Consider the following 21,679-nt stretch of genomic DNA (forward strand, 5'->3'; position numbering starts at 1 on the left):
CCAAACTAGGAGAGGAGTCACATTGTTTTGCATCCTCTACACATTCGCTGGTGTTATCTGACATCAGCCCACAGTCCCATTATGAGTGTACAGAATAGAGAAAATCACAAGGCACATTCTCCCTTTATTACATTGTGATATCATAAAGTCAAAAAACCTCATGATCTACACTTGTATCCCATTCATTTGTTTCCAAGTGTAAAATTTGTAAAAGCACTGAATTTTGAAATCTTTGCAAATTCTTCTAAACATTTATTTACTAAGCTTTTCATCCTCAACCTGGTCCCTTCAAATTTGATACCTTGTCAAAAAGAAAAAAAAATTGTCCACAGAACCACAACTCCCAACCCCTCCACCCTAAATCTGATTGGAGCCCTGGATAAATATTCTCAGACATTAGCTAATGGCCACAATTGTAGCATCTGCTCAAAGTAGGATCCTGACAAGTATGTTTGGCTTTTCTGCCCATGCCAAACAAAAAATCATTTTTTTTGGACAGGAGACAAGACATCCTTCAGGTGGCAGAATAAAAAAACCAAGAAATCCAACAATGCATTGCCAATTCACATCTTCCAGCAGTGCTCCTCAAACTGCAAGCAACATTGTTCGATTTGCATCATCTGCAAGCAACATTGTTCGATTTGCATCACTGTCCAATTAGCATCCAAGACAATGTTCCCGGCCACACCCATAAGTACCATTTAAGTCAAAACACTCCCTCGTGTCTGATTTTACCTGCTCAAAGGAGAAACCATTCAACTGTTGGACCAGATTGTACATCTGGATCTAACTGACAGCCTGTCAAAAATAGAAATCAGGCCTTTTATGTCACCAACTCAGATTTATAGCTTTAATAAATCAAATAAGTTTGTACAATGTTGCTGCTCTAAGAACACTAGTCTGCTCTCTTGTGTTCTAATAATTAATCTTGAATATACAAAACATTTCATTCACCTGTTGATATCCAGCTCGAACAGTTTTCATATGGCTGCCATTTCAGCCTTTCATTTCCTCTTGCTTCAGCTTGGTCAGATCACCCTCTAGTGTTGGTTCATGAGATTACTCTGGAAGCAGAAGGCACTTCCCAGTGTAAAACCAGAACTTTAATTTGGGCAACATCCAGTTGATATGCCCTTCCTTGGAATTTTTGGGATAGCTGAGAAGTACTTAACAGGCATTAGGGTGTCTAATTATTGGATCACATGTCAATACCCTTAAGGTGGGAGGAGTTCAAGTATTTTTTGACCTTTGTGGTCCATATAGACATATCATGAAGACTATACATAAAGATTAACCACAAATTCTCATTAATTTGCATATTTCAATTCATTAATGGATTAGGGGAAAGGAGGGGTTGCTGCTAACAACCTCCAAAATAATGCCAAGGTAAAAGTCAGGTTATACAAATGAGCTGAGCCCAGATTTTATCCATATCCAGCTGTGTGTCAGTCAAGTGTAGTGCAGAACACCGCCTGACTTGCACAAGGGTAGAAGGGTGAGGTATAAAGCAAAAAAGGTTGAAGGAATTTAGTTATTTTATTACTTGCCCTATTGGTATATTAAACGCACAAGATTTTCATTTTTCTTTTTAAGCGAAACCACAAGTCATTATAGCATCTCTTTGGAGAAAGACTCAAACTCGGAGTCTCGAAAGGGCAGGGGGCTCATGAGAAAAAATATTGAAATGGAGGACTGTGTCTTTTAAACAGAAGAATTCGTACCAAAATATCCGTATAGATGCCCTGATTACCACAATACATTGAGAAATTATCACAACCAACCATGAACAAATCAATGATATGCCATTGAGGTCTTTACCAAATTACAAACTGAAGAATCATTCCTTTGGGGTTTATATCCAAAGCAGCATGTTATTTAAATGGAGAGATTGTAGAACTCTGCAGTACAGAGGGTTTTGGGTATCCTGGTATGTGAATCGCAAAAGTTAATATACAGTTACAGCAAGAGATCAGGAAGGCAAATGGGATGTTGTCGTTTATTACAGTTTTGCTGCAGTTGTATATGGTGTTGATGAGACCACATCTAGAGTACTGCGTACAGTTTTAGTCTCCTTATTTAAGGCTGATTCCTGGGATGAAGCGGTTATCTTGAGGAAAAGTTGGACACGCTAAGTCTGTATCTATTGGAGTTTAGAAGAGCGAGTGATTTTATTCAAACATAAAAGATTGTGAGGGGACTCTACAGGGTGGATGCTGAAAGCATGGTTTCCCCTTTTGGGAGACTAGAACTAGGGGACAGTTTAAAAATAAGGAGTCTCCCATTTAAGACAGAGATAAGAACTTTTTTCTCAGAGGGACATTAGTCTGTGGAATTTTCTTCCCCAGAGAGCAGTGGAGGGAGGATCATTGGATATATTCAAGGCTGAGTTAGATAGATTCCTGACTGACAAGGGATTCAAAGGGTATAGGGAAAGACAGGAAAGTAAAGGCCACAATCAGATCAGCCATAATGTTGTCAAATGGCGGAGTATACTCAAGGGGCCAAATGGCCTACTCTTGCTCCTAATTCAAATGTTTGTACTCAGTTATAGAAATGTAAAACCAAATAGATCTCTGTAAGCACTGCTACTCAGTTCCTGTTAATCAAAAAAAAATCCTTATTTGTTGCTTTACATTCCTTTGCCATCTGTCACTCCAGGAGGCTGCATTCCCTTTAGTATGCTTTTAATACTATTTGAGGAAGATTCATTATTACTCAATGGAAACATCTGAAGATTTTTCAGAAGAAGATACTAAGGAACCTGTGTGGTTCTAAACTAGTTTTCCTTACAAACGTATGGCACAAGCTATAATAAAAATCTTTTGAGTGAGATCAAGTCAACAATTGCAGATTTGAGAATCATGCATACAACACAGGGTGACCTATATTTGCTTTGATTAAATTGTGAAGTCAGAATTGTAAGACAGAAGATCACATACAAAATTAAACAAATAATTCTTACCTCATTATTTATGTCAAAGACTCCTTCCTGTATTTTCTCATAGATCTCCCTTGCTGTATTAATAAATGCCTGAAAATTAAAAACAAATTTTACAGTTAATAAAAACAATTTCTCCAACCATAATTTATTACTAACTTGATATTTAATCAAAGTCAAAACACTCAAAAGTTTTGAGTACACTGGGAAACCAAGTGGTACAGCAAGTTGTTACACCATCGTTTCACCTTTAGGACTAGAGCTTGAATCCAGCCTAGATTGATAAGGCGATCCTTTTTCATTCCACCACTCTACCTGCTATAAAAGGACCCTATCTCAATTACGTTGAATAACCCAGTTCCAGTGGGCATGATTCCAGAACACAAAAATGCTCCTATTTCAGTTCAAACTAGCAGCAAGATATATGCTATTTCAGCAATGCACATGGGTGGCTGATATGAGAAATAGCAACAGATCTCACCAATCATATAAATTAGGTCTTGAAACTCCAAGAATTCTACGTTCAAATGCCATATATAATACAGCAGGACCTGCAGAAGTAATCTAGCTACCTTTCTAATCTGATGAATTCAGTCAAGGCACATGGACAAAAAAAACATAGCAAGGCATTTCTCCTCCTTTTGTGGTCAGGGTTAAGTAAATCTTGGCATCACAACCAATTTGTAGTTAAATTTTAGAAAGTGGAATAAAATAAACGTCTCGGAACAGATTGAGTTTCAAAAGTTAATCATAGTAATAGATCCAAATCCCCAACCTAACAAGTCAGTCAGTGTGAGCACTCAGGCTTCCCCTAATAGAGATTTGATGTATAACTGGGTTGGAGGGGGACAGTGGGGGGAGGGTGGTAAAGGGGAAAGCACAAAAGGCTAGAGCGAGAAGAACAGAAATTTCAGATAAAGTTGTTAAGGTTAGGCTATAAAGGAAAGCCCATGAAAGAATTTAAACCTGATGAGAATTTTAAATTTAGTGGGAATGGAGGCAAGAGATTCTAGGAGATAGGTCTTATGCAGATGTATTAACAAGGCTCAAGGAGACGAAAGAAGCTGAAAAAACACATGGAATCAAGTTATCTAGGTGGAGAGAGAGAGAGAACTGACAGTAAAATAGGGAGAGTGGAGGAAGCAAAGGCAGTTAAATAGATGGCCCCAATCTTAGGGAAAGAAGAAAAGAAACCGTTAAAGAAAGGTAAGGGACATGGAAAAGAGAAAAACCCTGGAGTGTGGAAATATAATTTTAAAATTTCTCTTCGAGTACTTTGACTTAATAATCATGGGGAGGACATGTAAATAGCATGCAGCTAGGTATTATAGTAGAGTTGAGTGAACTCCAGGGATAGCGGATGACTTCAACTTCAGCATGAGGCTCAACATGCATACATGCCTTGCCCTGAGAATGGCTGAATTAGTAAAAGGCAAGAGACATGAAAACATTGACCCAATAGCAGGTTTCAGGGAGCGAAACTCAATAGGTCTGTTGGAAAGGTGGGAAAAAGATGATACACTGATCTTGTTTTAGTTTGCAGCAGAACATGAAGAATGGGATGGGGAAGAAGTAGAAAGAAGGGAAGGAGTATTCCCATGTTGAAACAGGAGAGAAGTGTTAGCAAAAACAAACACCCCTGAGGGGCAATATAAAATATGACAGATCCTACTTTATAGGTAAAAAAGGTCCTGTTGCTGGGGAGTAAGTTTTTAAAAAATTGGCAATCCTGTTTTCTTGGGGAAGGAGAACAGGAAGGAGGAAAGAGAGTTTTCGATGGGTTGGGGGAGAACAAAAACATGGAAAGGGAAGGAACTGACCATTTTTTGCAGAGAAAGACGGAGGTTAAATGAAGATACAGGGCGCAGTTCTCCATTTTGGAAAAACGGATAAGAGGGGGAAGCAGGAGTTGAACTAGAGGGCAGTTAAAGAACTCTAGTTGAAAAGTGCATTTGGAGTTAGAAAAGGGCAAACAGACCCTATTGTACAAGGGCAGAGACCAATTTATAGGAGGGAGTGAACACAGTTTATTTAGACATTCATTGTGACCATGTTAGTCAGTCAGCAAGAGGAAGGCAGGGCTTGAATATGCCATTTGGCTTCGTATTCCTGTTCAGTAACATAACTTTATAGCATGTCTAGGCAGAAGCTTCAGCACCAATTAACAGACATAGCTCAGAGCTGGTGGTGGAGATGGGACAGGAGAGAAAGATGTACAATATAACTGATGGGAAGTGTTTTAGTCTCAACTGACAATTGCTACCTATAACAATGACTTTGAACATCAATGGTTTTATATTAAAGACTACTTCTTGTGACAAATAGTGATGGCTTGCTTTCAATTGTAGAACATTACTACCAATGCCACAAGAGCTTCATTTTCTGATGCACATATATAATTTTATGCTTCACTTTCCCTCCAACAATCAATCTGCAATGTTTATTTGTTAAAGCATTAGTTGAGCTCAGTCATTGCTGTTGCAACCGATGGAAATCATTTACATGTAAAACTGTGTGGCTGATTGAAAAAGTATACAAAAATCTTAAGAATTTGCCTCAAAATCAGTTCATAGAATACCTTGGGGAAATGATACATTTTTCAAATGACTTTGGACTCTGAATAAGTGAATTTGGCTTCCAGCCAGTACTAAACTTAATACTTCTATGTTCCTTAGATTCTCTTTTACAGAGAAACATTAGTTGCTATGTTTTGAATAATATATACTTTATTCAAATGACTTTACAAATCACATTAATTAGAAATTGCAGTTTCAAGTTCCATATTCTTCTGTACAGATTGAATTCCATGTAAGGGTCTGCAAGTTACTCATTCACATGGCATGATGCTTGAAGTCCCCAGACTCAGTTTTGATAAGGTTATGTACACAAGCACTTAACTACTGGCTTGTATGTCAGAACTTGTGACTTGTGTTCTTACATTATTATACAAATCAATTAGGTACATGCCTGACAAATTCAAAAAGCAGGTCATTGCCAGAGCAAAACACAGGGGTTATTACTGTTAGGTATAAATATGCAGATGTTTAGCTAAAATTGGATTAAAGCATCAAACTCGAGATGAAAAAACTCCATGCTTGCTTCCAGTTTTGCCAAGTGCTTGTGAGCTCTCTGACACCTCACCAAAGGTCTATTCTTCACTTTTGAGCCTAAAATGAGAAGACCCTGTCTGCTCTCTCAAGTGGATATAAAAGATCATCTGACAATTTTGAAGAACAGCAGAGGAGTTATCCCCCAGGATCCTGGCCAACATCTATCCCAATTGAATCGGTTTTTGTGATGTTATCTGGTCATTATCGAAGGAGCTTACTATGCACGTATTGGCTGCTATATTTCCCAAATTATAGGAATGATTAAGCTTCAACAGCTCATTGGCTGTAAAGCACTTTGGGACATCAAGATCATGAAAAGCACTATATAAGGGGAGCAGTCAGTAAGGGAGACTATGCCTGAATGAGACGGATGGAGTGAGTAGTTGGGAATTCAAAGAGGGAATGACATGCTTTAGGCAAGGTTTATTGCAAGAAGCAGGGCAGCATGAGCTCAAGCACGAGGTGCTCCTTTCTACTACTCTTTCAGCCTCCAGCATTTGATATCCACCTTGATGCAGCAGGAGTAGGTTAATCAGGAACTGGAAATTAACCAGAGAAGTTTGAGAACTTAAAGCAGCAAGGAGAGCACGCGCAAGCTGGGATTTTACAGATAAAATCTGAAAGTGACGTCACAGGAATCCCACAAGTTGATTAATTGGTAACTATAGGCCTTTAAGGACTTGGCACAGAGGAGACGATTGGTGAGTGACAGGTGAGTTATTATATTATACCAAACTGTAGTAAACACTTTATGAAGTTTAAGGTATGTCAGTGCAGCTCAGCCATGTGCAATGTGCAACCTGCAGGATGTGGGAAGTCATGCAGGCACATAGTGCCCTCAATGACTATATCTGCAGTAGGTGTCACCAGCTGCAGAAACTTGTGTTCTGGGTTGTGGAACTAGAGCAGCGGCTGGAGTCACTGTGGTGCATCTGCAAGACTAAGGATCATGCGGGTAGCACATTGAGAGGTGGTCACACCACAGCTGGGAAGTGCACAGGCAGAGGGGGAACACGTGATTCAGGGTATCTGAGGGAAACAGGCAAGTAGTGCAGGAATCCCGAGACGTTCTCTAACTACTTTTCCATTTTGGATACTAGTGAGAGATGGTTCTTCAGAGGACTATAACAAGAGCCAAGTTCATGGCACCACAGGTGGCTCAGCTACACAGGAGGGGAGGAGGAAGAGAAGAGCTGTAGTGGTAGGGGATTCCATAGTTAGGGGAGCAAACAGGTATTACTGCAGCCAAGACGTGACTCCAGGATGGTATGATGCCTCCCTGATGCCAGGGTCAAAGATGTCAGAGCGGCTGCAGGACATTCCTTTAGGGGAAAGAGTGAACAGCCAGAGGCTGTGGTCCACACTGGGACCAATAACATAGGTAGGAAAAGGGATGAGGTCCTGAAAGCAGATTGTAGGGAGTTAGGAGGGGAATTAAAAAGCAGGACTTCAAAATCAGTGATCTCAAGATTACCCGCAATGTCATGTGCTAGTGAACATAAGAATAGGAAGAGTGAGCAGTTCTACACATGGCTGAGAAATGGAGGAGGGAAGGCTTTAGATTGGAACAGGTTCTGGGGGAGGTGGGACCTGTACAAGGAGGGGTTACACCTTAACAGGACTGGGTCTAATGGGAGGTTTACTAGTGCTGTTGGGAGGGTTTAGACTAGATTGACATGGGGATGGGAACCTGAGGTCCTCAAAGTGAAGAGGAGAAAAAATGGCAATGTGAAGCAGAGAACAATTAACTGAAGAGGATATATCAGAAAGTAGTCTCAATGTTCATAGAATACTTGGAAAGTTTGACAGAATTAGACTAGGCAGCAGTAAGTCATTAGATGTGGTCAGAGTAAAGCCTTAATTAGGTTAATGTGCATGCATGGAATGTGGTTAAGAAGATTGGTGAACTACTGGCATAGGATGACAAATGGAATTATGATATATTGCTATCCAGGGATCTGGCTCAAAGAAGGGCAAGACTGAGTATTACATATTCCTGGGTACAAGGTATTTAGGAGAGACAGGACAGGCAGAAAAAGAGGTTGGGGATAGTGGCAGAGGGGAAGTGAAAAAGCTAATAGGAAAGTGAGAGCAAGGAGAGAGACTGGCAGCCAGCATGAAAAGGGAATCTCAAAGGTCTTTGATAAGCATATACATAATAAAACAGTGAAAACAGTGGCAAAAGCGAGTAGGGCCAATTCAGGGATTAAAAAAGGGGATTTATGCGTGAACGCAGAAGAGCAGGGGTATTAAACGAGTACTTTGTATCTGTCTTTACAAGGGAAGAAAACGCTACCCAGGCCAAGGTGAGAAGGGTGGTAACTAGGACACAAGAATTTACCATTGAGAAAGTGGTGTAAGAAAAGATATCTTCACTTAAAGTTGATAAGGTACCAGGACCAGATGAGATGCATCCAAGGGTACTGAGGGAAGAGAGTGTGGAAATTGCAGAGGCACCAGTGATAATCTCCTAGTCTTCCTTAGACACAAGGGTGATGCCAGAGGGCTGGAGAATTGGGAATGTTACATTGTTCAAAAAGGGGTGTAAGGATAAAGCTGGCAACTACAGAGCAGTCAGTCTGACTTTAGTGGTAAGGAAACTTCTGGAAACTATAGTCTAGGATTAAGTCAATAGTCACTTACACAAGTGCTGGATAATGAAGGAAAGTCAGCATGGATTCATTAAGGGAAAATCATGTGAAACTAAGTTGGAGTTTTTTTGAGATGGTAACAGAGAAGGTTGATAAGGGCAATGTTGTTGATGTGGTGAATATGGATTTTCAAAAGGCATTTGCTACAGTGCCACACAACAGGCTTGAGCAAAATCCTAGCTCATGGAATAAAAGGGAAAGTAGGCACTTGGATAAGAAATTGGCTGAGTGACAGGAAACAATAGTGATAAATGGCAATTTTTCAGATTGGAAGGTTTGTAGCAGACTTCCCCAGGCTCAATGTTGACACCCTTGCTCTCGCGGATATATTTCAATGGTCTGGATTGTAGTGTTCAGGGGATGGTTTCAAAATTTGCAGAACATCAACCGTGATGAGGATAGTCTTGAACTTCAAAAGGACATAGGCACCATTGGTGGATCGGCAGACAAGTGGCAGATGACATTCAATGCAGAGAAGGTGATTCATTTTGGCAGGAAGGATATGGAAAGACAGTATAAAATAAAGGGAGAAACCCTAAAGGTGGTGCAGGAACAGAGGGACCTCAGTGAATAAGTACATAAGTCATTGAAAATGTCATGTTTAGAGAGCAGTTAATAAAGCATATAGTATCTTAGGCATTATTGATAGGGGTATTGAATACAAGAGTAAGGAGGTCATGTTGAACTTGTGTAAGACAAATTAGGCCTCATCTGGAGTACTGTGTCCAGTTCTGGGTGTCATATTTGAAGGATGTGAAGGCACCGGAGCGAGTACAGAGGAGATTCACAAGAACAATTCCAGGGATAAAGAACTGTAGCTATGATAGATAGATTGGAGAATTTGGGACTGTTTTCCTTGGAGAGAAGGCAGCCAAGACAAGACTTGACAGACATATTCAAGATCCTGAGGGGTATGGACAAGGTAAATAGTGAGAAACTGTTCCCACTCAAGATAGCATCAAGAGCTAGAAGACACAGTCAAAATAATTGGCAAAAGGAGTTAAGTGTGATGCAAGGAAAAATGTTTTCACCTAGAGGATGGTTGAAGCCTGGAACAAACTTCCTGAGGGGGTGGTGGAGGTAGGTTCGATCGAGGTATTCAAAAGGGAATTGGATTACTATCTGAAAAGAGAGCTGTGCAAGGTTACAGGGAGAAGGCAGGGCAACGGGGCTAGGTATAATGCTCTCTGTGTGGTCTTGATGGGCCAAATGGTCTCCTTCTGTACTATAAAGATTCTGTAATAAATGCAAGTGCTTTTCTTTGTTTCTAAAAAATGAATACCTGAAAACAATTCAGATAAGACACTGCAGCTAAAACATATCCTGTTCTCACCTGATGACCATTGTTTTATTTGTTCATGTGATGGCCATTGCTGCCAAGGCCAGCATTTATTATCCACCCCTAATAGTTCTTGAGGTGGTGGTGAGCTCCTTTCTTGAACCACTGGGTCTACCTACACCACATGGACTGCATAGTGCCGTTAGGAACGGAATTCCAGGACTTTGTTCCTTCATTGTCATTGGGTCAGTGATTATAGACCCAAGTCAAGATGGTGTGGGGCTTGGAGGAAAACTTGCAAGTTGTGGCGTTCCCATGCATCAGCCGCCTTTGTTCTTCTAGGTCAAGGAAGTCAAGAGTTTAGAAGGAGCCTTGGCGAATTGCTGCATTGCATCTTGTAGATGGTACACACTGCTGCCACTGTGGGCTGGTGGTGGGAGTGTATGTTTAAGCTGGCAGTTAGGATGATTAAGCAGGCTGCTCTGTTTTGGATTTTGAGCATTGTTGGAACTGCACTCATCCAAGCAAGAGGAAAGTATTCCATCACATACCTACCATGACCTTTTAGATGGTGGACAGGCTTTGGGCAGTCAGGAGGAGAGTTACTTGTTATGGAATACTCAACCTCTGACATGCTCTTGTAGCCACAGTATTTAGTATAGTTCAGTTTCTGATAAATGGTAACCCCAAGATGATGTTGGCTGGATTCAATGATGACAATGCCACTGAATGTTCAGGGAGATGGTCAGATTCTCTTGATGAAGGTAATCATTACCTGGTACCTGTGTGGCACGAATGTTAATCATCACTTATCAGCTCAAGCCCAAATGCTATTCTGGTCTTTGATGCATATGAAGACAAACTGCTTCAGTATCTGAAGAGTTGAGAATGGAACTGAACACCTGATCTTATGATGGAGGTGGTCACTGAAAAAGCACCTCAAAATGGTTGGACCTAGATCACTACCCTGAGGAACTCCTGCAGCAATGTCTTGGGGATAAGATAATTGGCCTCTAACAACCACAACCATCTTCCTTTGTGCTTGGTATGACTCCAGTCTGTGGAGTCATCTCAGCCCCAATTCCCTTAGAGTTTATTTTGCTTGACCTCCTTGATGCCACACTAGCTCAAATGACATCAAGGGAGCAAGGACAGTCACTCATACCTCACCTTGGAATTCAACCCTTTTGTCCATGTTTGAACCAAAACTAAGGGGGTCCAAAGCAGACTGGCCTGGCAGAACCCAAACTGAGCAGTGCTGCCTTAAAGTACTTTCAACAACACTTTCCATCACTTTGCTGATGAAAGAGCAGACTGGCAGAAATTGGCCAGATGGAATTTGTCCTGCTTTTTGTGAGCAAGATATGCAAACCTGGGCAATTTTCCACATTGTTGGGTAGATGCCTACTAGTACTGTAGCTGTACTGCAATAGCATGGCTAGGGGGTGTAGCTAGTTCTGAAGCACAAATCTTCAGTACCACAGTTGGGATGTTTAGGCCCAGAGCTGGTGTGTCTTGTGCCTTCAGCCATTTTTGGTTATCATGTGGAGCGTACTTAATTGGCTGATGACAGGCAACTGTGATGCTGGGGACCTCATGAGGAGGCAGAGTTGGATCATCCACTCAGCACTCCTGGGTGAAGATGACTGCAAATGCTTCAGTCTTGTGCTCATTCAGGATGGGGATGTTTCTGGAGCCTTATCCTCTGGTTTGTTGTTTAATTGTCCAACACCATTCATGGCTCGGTGTGGCAGGACTGCAAAGCTTTGATGTGGTCCATTGGTTGTGGGATCACTTAGCTCTGTTAAATGCTTAAAAAAACAGAAGCATCATGCTTTCAAGTCATGTTGTAGCTTCAGCAAGTTGACATCTCATTTTTAGGTATACCTGGTGCTGCTCCTGTCGTGCTCTCCTACACTCCTGACCGAAGCAGGGTCAGTTCTCTGATTGATGGTAATGGTTGAGTGAGGGATATGCCAGGGCTCGAGATTATAATGTGGTGGAATACAATTCTGATGGTCCATAGTGCCTCATGGATGAGCTGCCAGATCTGCTCTAAATTTATCCCATTTAGCAGTGGTAGCGCCACATAAACATGTTGTCCTCAATGTGAAGATGGGACTTTATCTCCACAAAGACAGCATGATGGTCACTCCTACAACACTGCCTTGGACAGATATCAATCTACATGTCACAGATGCAAGGGTGAGGTCAAGTATATTTTTCCCTTGTTGGTTCGCTCATCGCCTGCCACAGACCCAGTCTGGTAGATATGTCTTCAGGATTCCACAAGCTCAGTTAGTACTGGTGCTACTGATCCTCTTAGTATTGGGTATTTATGTCCTCCACCCATTATATATTTTGTGCCCCTGCTCCCTCAGTGATTCTTCCAAGTGGCGTTCAACATGGAGAAGCACCAATTCATCATCTAAGGTAGGGCAGCAGATAATCAGGAGGTTTCCTTGCCCAAGTTTGGGCTGATGCACGAGGCTTTATGGGGTCCAAAGTCAATATTGAGGGCTTCCAGCATCACTCCCTCCTGACGGTATATCACTGTGCCACCACCTCTGGTGGATCTGTCTAACGGTAGAACAGGACACACCCAGTGGCGGAGGAGGAATCTAGGGCCTTAGCTGTAAGGTATGGATTTGGTGAGCATGACTATCAGTCTGTTGCTTGGCTAGTCTATGGAGCAGCTCTCCCAAATTTGGCATGAGGTGTTATGAAGGCAGACTTTGCAGGGTCGACTGGGTATGCCTTTGTTGTTTCTGGTGCCGGGTGCTGTGTCTGGTTTTATCCTTCAACTTTTCTGTAGCAATCTAATACAACGTAGTGGCTTGTTAGGCAATTTCAGAGGGTAGTTAAGAATTAACCACATTGCTGTGGGTCCAGGTTCACATGTAGACTAGACTGGGTAAAAGACTCAGTAAAGGGGAAGTAATTTCCTTCCCAGAATCAGATGGGTTTTTATGACAAATCTAGTAGTTTCATGATCATTGAAACTAGCTTTTTACTTTCCATTTCAGTTTTATTAATTGAATTTAACTTTTCCCAGCTGCCAAGATGGGATCTGAATTCTATCTCTGGAGCATAAGTCCAAGCCTCTGAATACCGTGATATCAACAAATAGCCAAAAGCACTAGATAGTGGTAATGTTACTAGGAGTTGCTCTATGAGGTCGTCTTGTGGCACAGTGGGCAGCATCCCTGCCTCTGAGCCAGAAGCTGCGAGTGGAAGTCCCACCTGAAGACTTGATGGCCAAGGAAGGTGCTTCCATAAAGCAGCAAATCAGGTCGACCATCAACTTGCAAATTCTTCCAACATTTGCCAACAGGAGCCGTAAAAGCAGGAGAGATTGTTGGTTAGCCATGTGATGGAAAGAAAGTTGGAGCCTCTACCATCATGATCCATAACTCCACGTAAAAGTGCATGTTGACACAGCAACTCAGACTCCGAAGTGATCTGTAACACACCACTACCACTATACTACTGCTGCCTTGCATCATACTTCTCCGCATAGTAATCAGGAAGTGGAACCCTGACTCACTTTTATGTCCTCAATCCTTAATACATGGTAGTGATCACTATAACGCCTCAACTGCCATTTTGGCAACAAAAAAAAAATCAGGTAACTTAGCACTGATGGGGAAACAAAAACAGACATCTTCTAATTTGTTCCACCTAGAATAATTAAAGCCCTTGAAATAGCAAGTCCGTTCCTCCCACCTAACAGAATTCTCCTGTATGATTCTATTTGCATATCTCCCACACTACCAGTATCTCAGTAAGCTGCAAGAGCTATGAGACTCTTAAGAACACAAGAAAATGCAGAGACAAACAACTCAAGGGTACTTCATCCAGGTGAACCCCAGCTTTCTTTCCCTTTTGCTGGGTAAAAATAACAGTTCTGCTCAATGGATATCGATCTAGCCCTGTAAAACAGACAATTGACCTGAAATCAACCATCACACCAGGAGTTACTATAACCAGCTTTTTAGAAGTCTCAAATACTGTCCATTTAACACTCATCACAAATATCACCAAATCAAAATGAACACAGGCCTTTTTACCAAATGTTGGCTGTGTCTCAGCAAAGTTATTTCAAAGTCATTCTTGTCTTCAAGCCCCTCTTATATGCTCATTGCCTATATTTGAGAAACCTTCTCCAGCCACATGTTCCAGCCAAAACCCCAAGCTCTTGTAAACTAGTGAATTTAGAAAATTAGTTTCTATGATGCATATTTTACTCAGTTCACTAATACTTGTGCAAAAGCCAATAGCAGGCAAAACTATTTTACAATTGTACAAATATTTAGCTAGCAAGCTAAGAAAATAGAGTTCAGAAATTTTGGCAGAAGAGATGACAAACTGATTTTTTATGCAGAAGATTCAATTAGTTGGTTTACTTTGACTAAACATGTCAAATTCCATTTTTACTACATGAACCTTCACCACCATTTTGGGATCACATTCCACAATTGTGTTTTTCTGTCCCCCATGTTACCAAAAAACAGCAGTCTTCCCTACAATATACCCAATTAGATGTCTTTCCCATAGAAAAGTTATGACACAAAGAGACCATTCATCCCATCGTGTCTGTGCTGGTTGAGAAAATAACTAGCCGCCCATTCTAATCCCACTTTACAGCACTTGGTCCATAGCCTTGCAGGTTACAGCTCTTCAGGTGTAGATTCAGGTACCTTTTAAATGAGTCAAGTGTTTCTAACTCGATCACCAATTCAGGCAGCAAATTCCAGACACCTATCACCCTCTGACTGTAAAAGGTTTTCCTAATATCCCCTCTAATCCTTAGACCAATCACCTTAAATCTTTGCCCCAAGGGTCACTCTTATACGGTGACTAAATAAATCACATTACTTGGAATTCAGAATTATTTTTAAAAATCTGTTTCAGCCACTGCATTCAATGAAAACCAAAAGCTGATGGCCTGAAAATGATAAAGGCTTGCACAAATTCAAGGAAAAGTAAAAATCCAGACTAGGAGAGCTATATTTTAAAAAGCAAGAAGGTATAAGAAAGTAATGAGGGACTATAAAAGGATATGAAAATAAGCTTGCAATTAATATCATAGCTAACAGTTTGAGAAACTGAGTGGTAGAGGAGAATGTGGTCCAATTATAGATGGATGCACAGTTAGGTGACAGTAAATTGTATAAATGGAAGCAGAATGTTGCAAACAGACATTGATAAAGTAACAGGGTGACAAAACTGGCAGACGTTGTTCACTGCATAGAAGTGAGGGGTCATCCACTTTGGGCCCAAGAAAGATAGAACAGGGTATTTTCTAAATGTTGAGAAGCTCGGAACTGTGAAGGAGCAGAAAGATTTAGGGGTAAAAACTATATATTTTTTAATCTGTTCACTAAAGGCAAATGGAATGTTAAGTCTTTATTTCAATGGGGCTGGAATACAAAGAGGTGGACGATACACTAAAGTTGTATAAACGCTCTGATTAGACCACATCTGGTTGAATTCAATCTGGGCAATACATCTCAGGAAGAATATAATGGCCTTGGAGGAGTTGTAATTTAGTTGCACCAGAATTATCAAGGCAGAAAGGATTAAATGAGGACAGGTTGCATAGACTAGGCTTCTATTTTCTGGAATATAGAAGATTAAGCAGTGATCTAATGGAGTTGATAGAGTACATAGGAAGTTTTCCCTCAATTGGGGAACGGGGGAGGGGGGTGGAGGTAAAGGAGCCCAGAATAAGGGTGCACAACCTTAAAATTAGCTCAGCCATTAAGGGATGATGTCAGGAAGCACTTCTTCACACTAAGATAGTGGAAAACAAACTACTCACAAAATGCTTTTTAGACCCAGCCTCTACTGTAAAGAATTCCAGAGATTCACTAGCTTCAGAAGAAATTCCTCCTCATCAGTCTTAGATGGGCGACCACTTACTCAGATTATGCCCTTTGGTCCTAGACTCTCCCACAAGGGAGAAACAACCTCTCAGCATCTACCCTTTCAAGCCCCCTAAGAATTTTCTATTTCAATAAGGTCGCCTCTCATTCTTCTAAATTCCAATGAGTACAGGCCCAATCTACATCACCTCTCCTCATAAGAAAAACCCTCCATACCCAGGATCAACCTAGTGAACCTTCTCCGGACTGCCTCCAATGCCAGTATAACTTCCATTAGATAAGGGGACCACAACTGTTCACAGTATTCTAGGTGTGGTCTAACTAGTGCCTTGTATAGTTTTAGCAAGACTTCCCCATTTTTATACTCCATTCCTTTTGAAATAAAGGCCAACATTCAATTTGCCTTCCCTATTACCCAATGAACTTGCATGCTAGCTTGGTCAAGGCATTGCCCTGAGGAATGAGTCAACGAATGGCTGTCACTTATTTTGTTTAGCTGAAACAGGCAGTGTGTGTATATTTTTTTCTGTCTGCGAAGAACAGGGCCCTGTGCATTAATCTGCACCTTCCAGTACACGCAAATGTGCCATACTACGAGCCCAACTGAATCTTAAATTAGTCATCAGTGTTATTCTTAGCACAGAGGATTATTTAGCAAATGTTGTCCAATTGCAGAATCACATCTAATGTTGGACACTGTTTTGAGTTTTACAAGCACAGCCTAGTTGGGTATGGTCTGTACCTTGCCCATTGCAAACAGCGGAAGGGTATGCTGTTTGATATGATCTTACATACCTAGCCTCACACTAGCACTGAAATTCATACACTGCATTGCTCATTTGCAATAGGCAGCATGTCGTTTTGCTTGACAGCAGCATGCTATTAGTGGAGAATACTATTTGTGTTGCTACTGCATATTAACAACATATTGCTCAAATTTGAGTATCTTGCCCTTCCAGGATAACCTGAGGTAGACTGGGCACTTTTCAGGACCAAAAGCGAGCAAAATTTGATGGCACGTTGAAATAAGTTCTATGGCTTTTGAAATTCTTGGCCAGCAAACTGATTGTTGTGTCCGTGCTCTGCATTTGGTAATGCCCAAATGACCACTGGAATTTTTGGAGAGCATCTGCATTTTTGCAAGGCTTACAGAAAATTAACCAGCAACTTGCAGTGATTTGCCCCCAATGTAAATCTTTAATCATTTATTTTGACAGCAAATTCTGGCCCATCATGCTGTGCCGCCACAATCTGAACAAACTTTGTTTTAGTGAAAAATACTGACCTCTGCTGGCAGGATACAAAAATCAAGTGGTGCATAGAACTGAAGCTTAATATTGAGCTCAGAAACAGTTAAGGAATGGAGGCTGAGTTTTAACCTTTCAAAAAAATGGCTACTCTAATTCAGAGGTAAAAATTTTTTTCAAAAAAAGGGAATGCAACATTTTCGAAAGTTCATTTGAGTTCTGATCTGTGCGCTTCAAGTTATAACCTTCCAGAGAAGTCCAAGAAATTTTTAAAGATTAAGATATTCAAACTTCAGTCGCGAGTTTTACAATAGTAAGGGGGAGGCAGGAGTGTTAAGAACTACCTTGCCAAGTTGGAAACATCGAGAATCCATGCTCTTGCTTTTAACCTACCCAAGTGAGGTGGGGCCAGTCTATGTCAATCACAGTTTCTCCCACTATATGTACTGCGTTAGCTCATGCTACTCCCCATCAGCAGGCAATCATAAAGATTGGAGGAGGGTGGGAAAGAGAAAAAGCAAACTTGTGCTTAAAAGAGCACAAGTGTGAAGTGATAGGCATGTAAGAAAAATCAAAAACTAAAAGGTAGTGCTTTTTAAACTTTTACAAACTAGTTGTGGAGGGAAATAGACAGTGTTGTCCCCCAGGGAGCCACATTAGAACCACTTTTTAAAAAATTCATTCATGGGATGCCCATCCCTAATTGTCCTCGAGAAGGTGATGGTATGCTGTCACCTTGTACCACTGCAGTCATGTGATGTAGGCACGGCACTTTGATATATCTTAAAGGCCGGGACTCAGATATAAAGGCATAATTTAAATGTTGCAGAGGATATGAAACTTGGAAATGTTGTGAACAGGCAGGAGGACAGTTGCAGACATCAGGAAGACAGACAGAATGGGGAAGTGGACAGACATGCTGGATGAAATTTAACAGTGTAAAATGATACGTTTTGGAAGGAATGGCCTTCAGTCATTTCAGACCTCACCACCTTTTGCGTAAAGAAGTTTCTCCCGAATTCTCTATTGGATTTACTATCATCTTGTATTTATGGTCTCTTGTTTTAGCCTCCACCACAAGTGGAAACATCTTTTCTACATTTATCCCATCAAACCCTTTTAGAATTTAAAATTCCTCAATTAAGTCACCTCTTAGCCTTCTCTTTGCTAAAGAGAGCTCTGGTCTGTTCAGGCTTTCCTGATGGGTATTATCCTCTCAGCTCTTGAATCATTCTCATGAATCTTATCTGCAGTGCCTCTTTTTATAATATGAAAGAAGGCATTATAAAATAACTGATACAATTTTAAAGGGAGTACAGGACATAGGAGCCAGGGGGCTAGACATACAAATCTTTGAAGCTCACAGGGCAAGTTGAGAAGGATTTTAAAAAAACATATGGGATCCTTGGCTTATAAACAGAGACTTAAAATACAAAAGCACATTACACTAAACCACAATAAATTATTGTATAAGGCCGCGGCAAGAGAACTGTGTGCAATTTTGAAATAATGTTAAGGCCTTGGACTGTGTAGAGGAGATTTACAGAAATGATACCAGGGATTTCAGTTAAGACAGAGAGCAATGTAAATGGTGTGCATCAAGAAAAAAAAAGGGTAAAGAATTTAGTACAAAATGGGAAGGGGTGCTCCTTTTAGTTAAATTAGTTTAAAACAAAACAAGACAACTACATGAAACTTTAATATATAAAATAAGGTTACAAAGAGATGGCAGTGCAGGTCATGTGGTGTATCTGTAGCATGTGGGAATCTGTGCAGACCAGTTTGTTCCCAAGCAACTACATCTGTAGTAAGAATTTGTAACTCGAACTTTGGCTCAGTTGTTGAGCTTGGGTCAGAGGTGCAGACATTGCAATGGATCAACAAAGGGGAGAGTTTTCTGGACATTTTGACCCAGGAGGCAGTCACACCTCTTAGGTGAGATGATTTAGATTTGGTTAGTGATCAGGAAACAGGAAGGTGAGATTGTGACTCAGGCAAGTTAGGAGGCCACAGATGCATTGGTGGAGGAGTATCAGTCTTTGCCACTGTCCAACAGGATGAGGGGAAGTCTGCAGGATGGATGAGTAAACAATGGTACAGCAGGCCATTAAAATGAGGGAAGCGGAAAGGATTGTGATGGTAGGAGGGGGCCGTATAGTCAGGGGGAAGTATGTTTTCTACTGCAACTGAAAGTCCTGAAGGCTGTATTGCCTGCCTGGTTCCAGGGTAAGGGCATCTATCTCCTTGCCACTGAAGAGTGGGGGTTGGAGGTGGGCAGGGGGGGGGTGTGAAAAAGAGAAAAGTGCCTAGCTGTCATGGTCCACACAGGTAGAACTAGGAATGAGGTTCTGCTGAGGGAACTTGAGCAGCTAGGACCCAAATTAACAAGCAGGAACTCAATTTCTGCAAATTTACATAGGATCAAACATATCAGAGTTGAAGGAATGGCTCAAAAAGTAGTATGTGAGGAAGAAGTTTCAATTCGTGGGGCATGGGCACCAGAGGTGGGGACAGGGAGCTGTTCTGTTTGGAAAGGATCCATTTAAACCAGGTTGAGACCAGTGCCTTGACAACTAGGGCTGTAGAGAGATCATTAAGCTAAAAAAGGAGGGGGGAGGGTTCAGGTGAAGGTTATTTACAACAACTTAAGAACAGTCAAGGCCACACAGTAGTGTAGTGATTTGGGTAAAGATAAGCAAGGTATAACAGCAACAATTCATATAGCATCTTTAACATAATAAAAACATGCCAAGGTGCTTCACTGAACAAAACAAAATTTGACACTGAGCCACAAAGGGTAGATGGCCTAAAGGCTGGTCAAACAGGTAGGGTTTAAGGAATGCCTAAGAATAATAAGCAGGGAGATTTAGGGAGAGAATTCCAGAGCCGAGAGCCTGGATAACTGAAGGCAAAGCCACCAACTGTAGACTGATTAAAAATGGAGATGCTCAAGAGGCCAGAATTAGCTGAGCGCAGACAGGTAACAATTATGGGGCTAAAGGAGATTACTAGAGATATGGAGAGATTGGAAAACAAGAACTATAATTTGAAAATTGAGACTTGCTTAACTGGGAGCCAAAGTTAGTTAGCAAGGACAGGGTGATGGATGAATAGGACTTGGTGCAAGGGCTCAGGCGGCAGAGATTTGGATTACCTCAAATTTGGAGAATAGAATGTAGGAGGCTAGCCAGGTTGGAATAATCAAGTCTAGAGATAAAGGCATGGATGACGATTCTGGCAGGTGAGCTGAGGCAATGGGATGTCAGGCAATGTTAGTAATGGAAATAGGCAGTCTTGGTAATAGCCAATGTGGTCAGAAGCTCATCTTGGATCAAATGTGACACTTAAAGATCACAGACAAAAACTGTGAATGCTGGAAAAACTCAGCAGGTCTAACAGCACCTGTGGAGAGAAAAACAGAGTTAGCGTTTCAAATCCGTATGACTCTCCTTCAGAGCTAAAGACAAGTAAAAATATGATGAAATTTATACTGTTTAAGGGGGTGGAGCAGGTGAAGCTGATACAAGGCCAGCGATAGGTAGGGGCAAAGGAGATATTGTCAAAGATGTCATGAACAAAAGGACAAAGGAGGTGTTAATGGTAGTGGTAAGGCTAAAGGAGGTGCTGATAGTGGTATTAAGGTAAGAAAGCAGAATGTGATAATAGCAGGACAAGGGTAAGCACTCTGAAAAGAACAACATGAACAAGCGACAGATGGCCCTTGTGGGGATGGGGTGGGAGAGGGGACAGTGGTGGGGAACAAGATCAAAAATAGGATAACAGTGGGGATAAAACAATGGATAAATGAATAGAAATGAAAATAAATAAAAATACTTGTCTTTAGCTCTGAAGAGGAGTCATACGGACTCGAAACTTTAACTGTTTTTCTCTTCACAGATGCTGTTGGACCTGCTGAGTTTTTCCAGCATTTTGTTTTTGTTTCAGGTTTCCAACATCCACAGTATTTTGCTTTTAACTTAGGCTGAATCAGACAGTGATCTTTGAGTGTCACTTAGGTGAGGAATGGATTTGATGGCTAAGGAACAGTTTATAACAGGGACTGAAGACAGTGGCTTCAGTCTTCCTAATATTTAATATATGAGAAAATTTCTGCCCATCCAGTATATAAAATCAAGGATGGGACAAAAAGGTTAAAAATACTAAATCAGGGAAAAAATGGTACAAAAATTAAAATTACTTTATCTGAATGCACAAAACATTCATATATAGATGAATTAATGGCACAGAGATAAATGGGGCCATGAGGGATGTGAGTGCTTGGTGACCAAGGTTTGGAACGAAACGTTACAGGGTACTTGACATTAAAATGAAAGACAATGAAACATGAGGTGGAGAAGGAAGTCTTGCTGCAACAGTATAGAGCTTGCCACCAGTTAAAGCTAGAGGTTGCGAGAATAGTGAAACGACAGAACTAAAGGCTCTATATCTAAATGCCCATAGCAGTTATCACAAGGTAGATGAATTGAAAGTGCAAACAGAAATAAATATGTAGGATCTGAGCGATGACAAAGAGATGGCTGCAAGATGACAATGGCTGGGGCCTGA

General features: G+C 41.1%; 1 protein-coding gene across 1 annotated transcript in view; it reads right to left on the bottom strand.

The window, feature by feature from the left end:
- Positions 1 to 21,679, bottom strand: part of rab2a (RAB2A, member RAS oncogene family) — a 97,950-nt gene that overhangs the window by 11,129 nt on the left and 65,142 nt on the right. The window contains exon 7 of the mRNA XM_078540441.1: positions 2,963 to 3,031. Coding sequence (XP_078396567.1) covers positions 2,963 to 3,031 — 69 coding nt within the window. The remainder of the gene's footprint in view (positions 1 to 2,962; positions 3,032 to 21,679) is intronic.

Source organism: Cetorhinus maximus, chromosome 4 (assembly GCF_964194155.1).
Source record: "Cetorhinus maximus chromosome 4, sCetMax3.hap1.1, whole genome shotgun sequence".
NCBI lineage: Eukaryota > Metazoa > Chordata > Chondrichthyes > Lamniformes > Cetorhinidae > Cetorhinus > Cetorhinus maximus.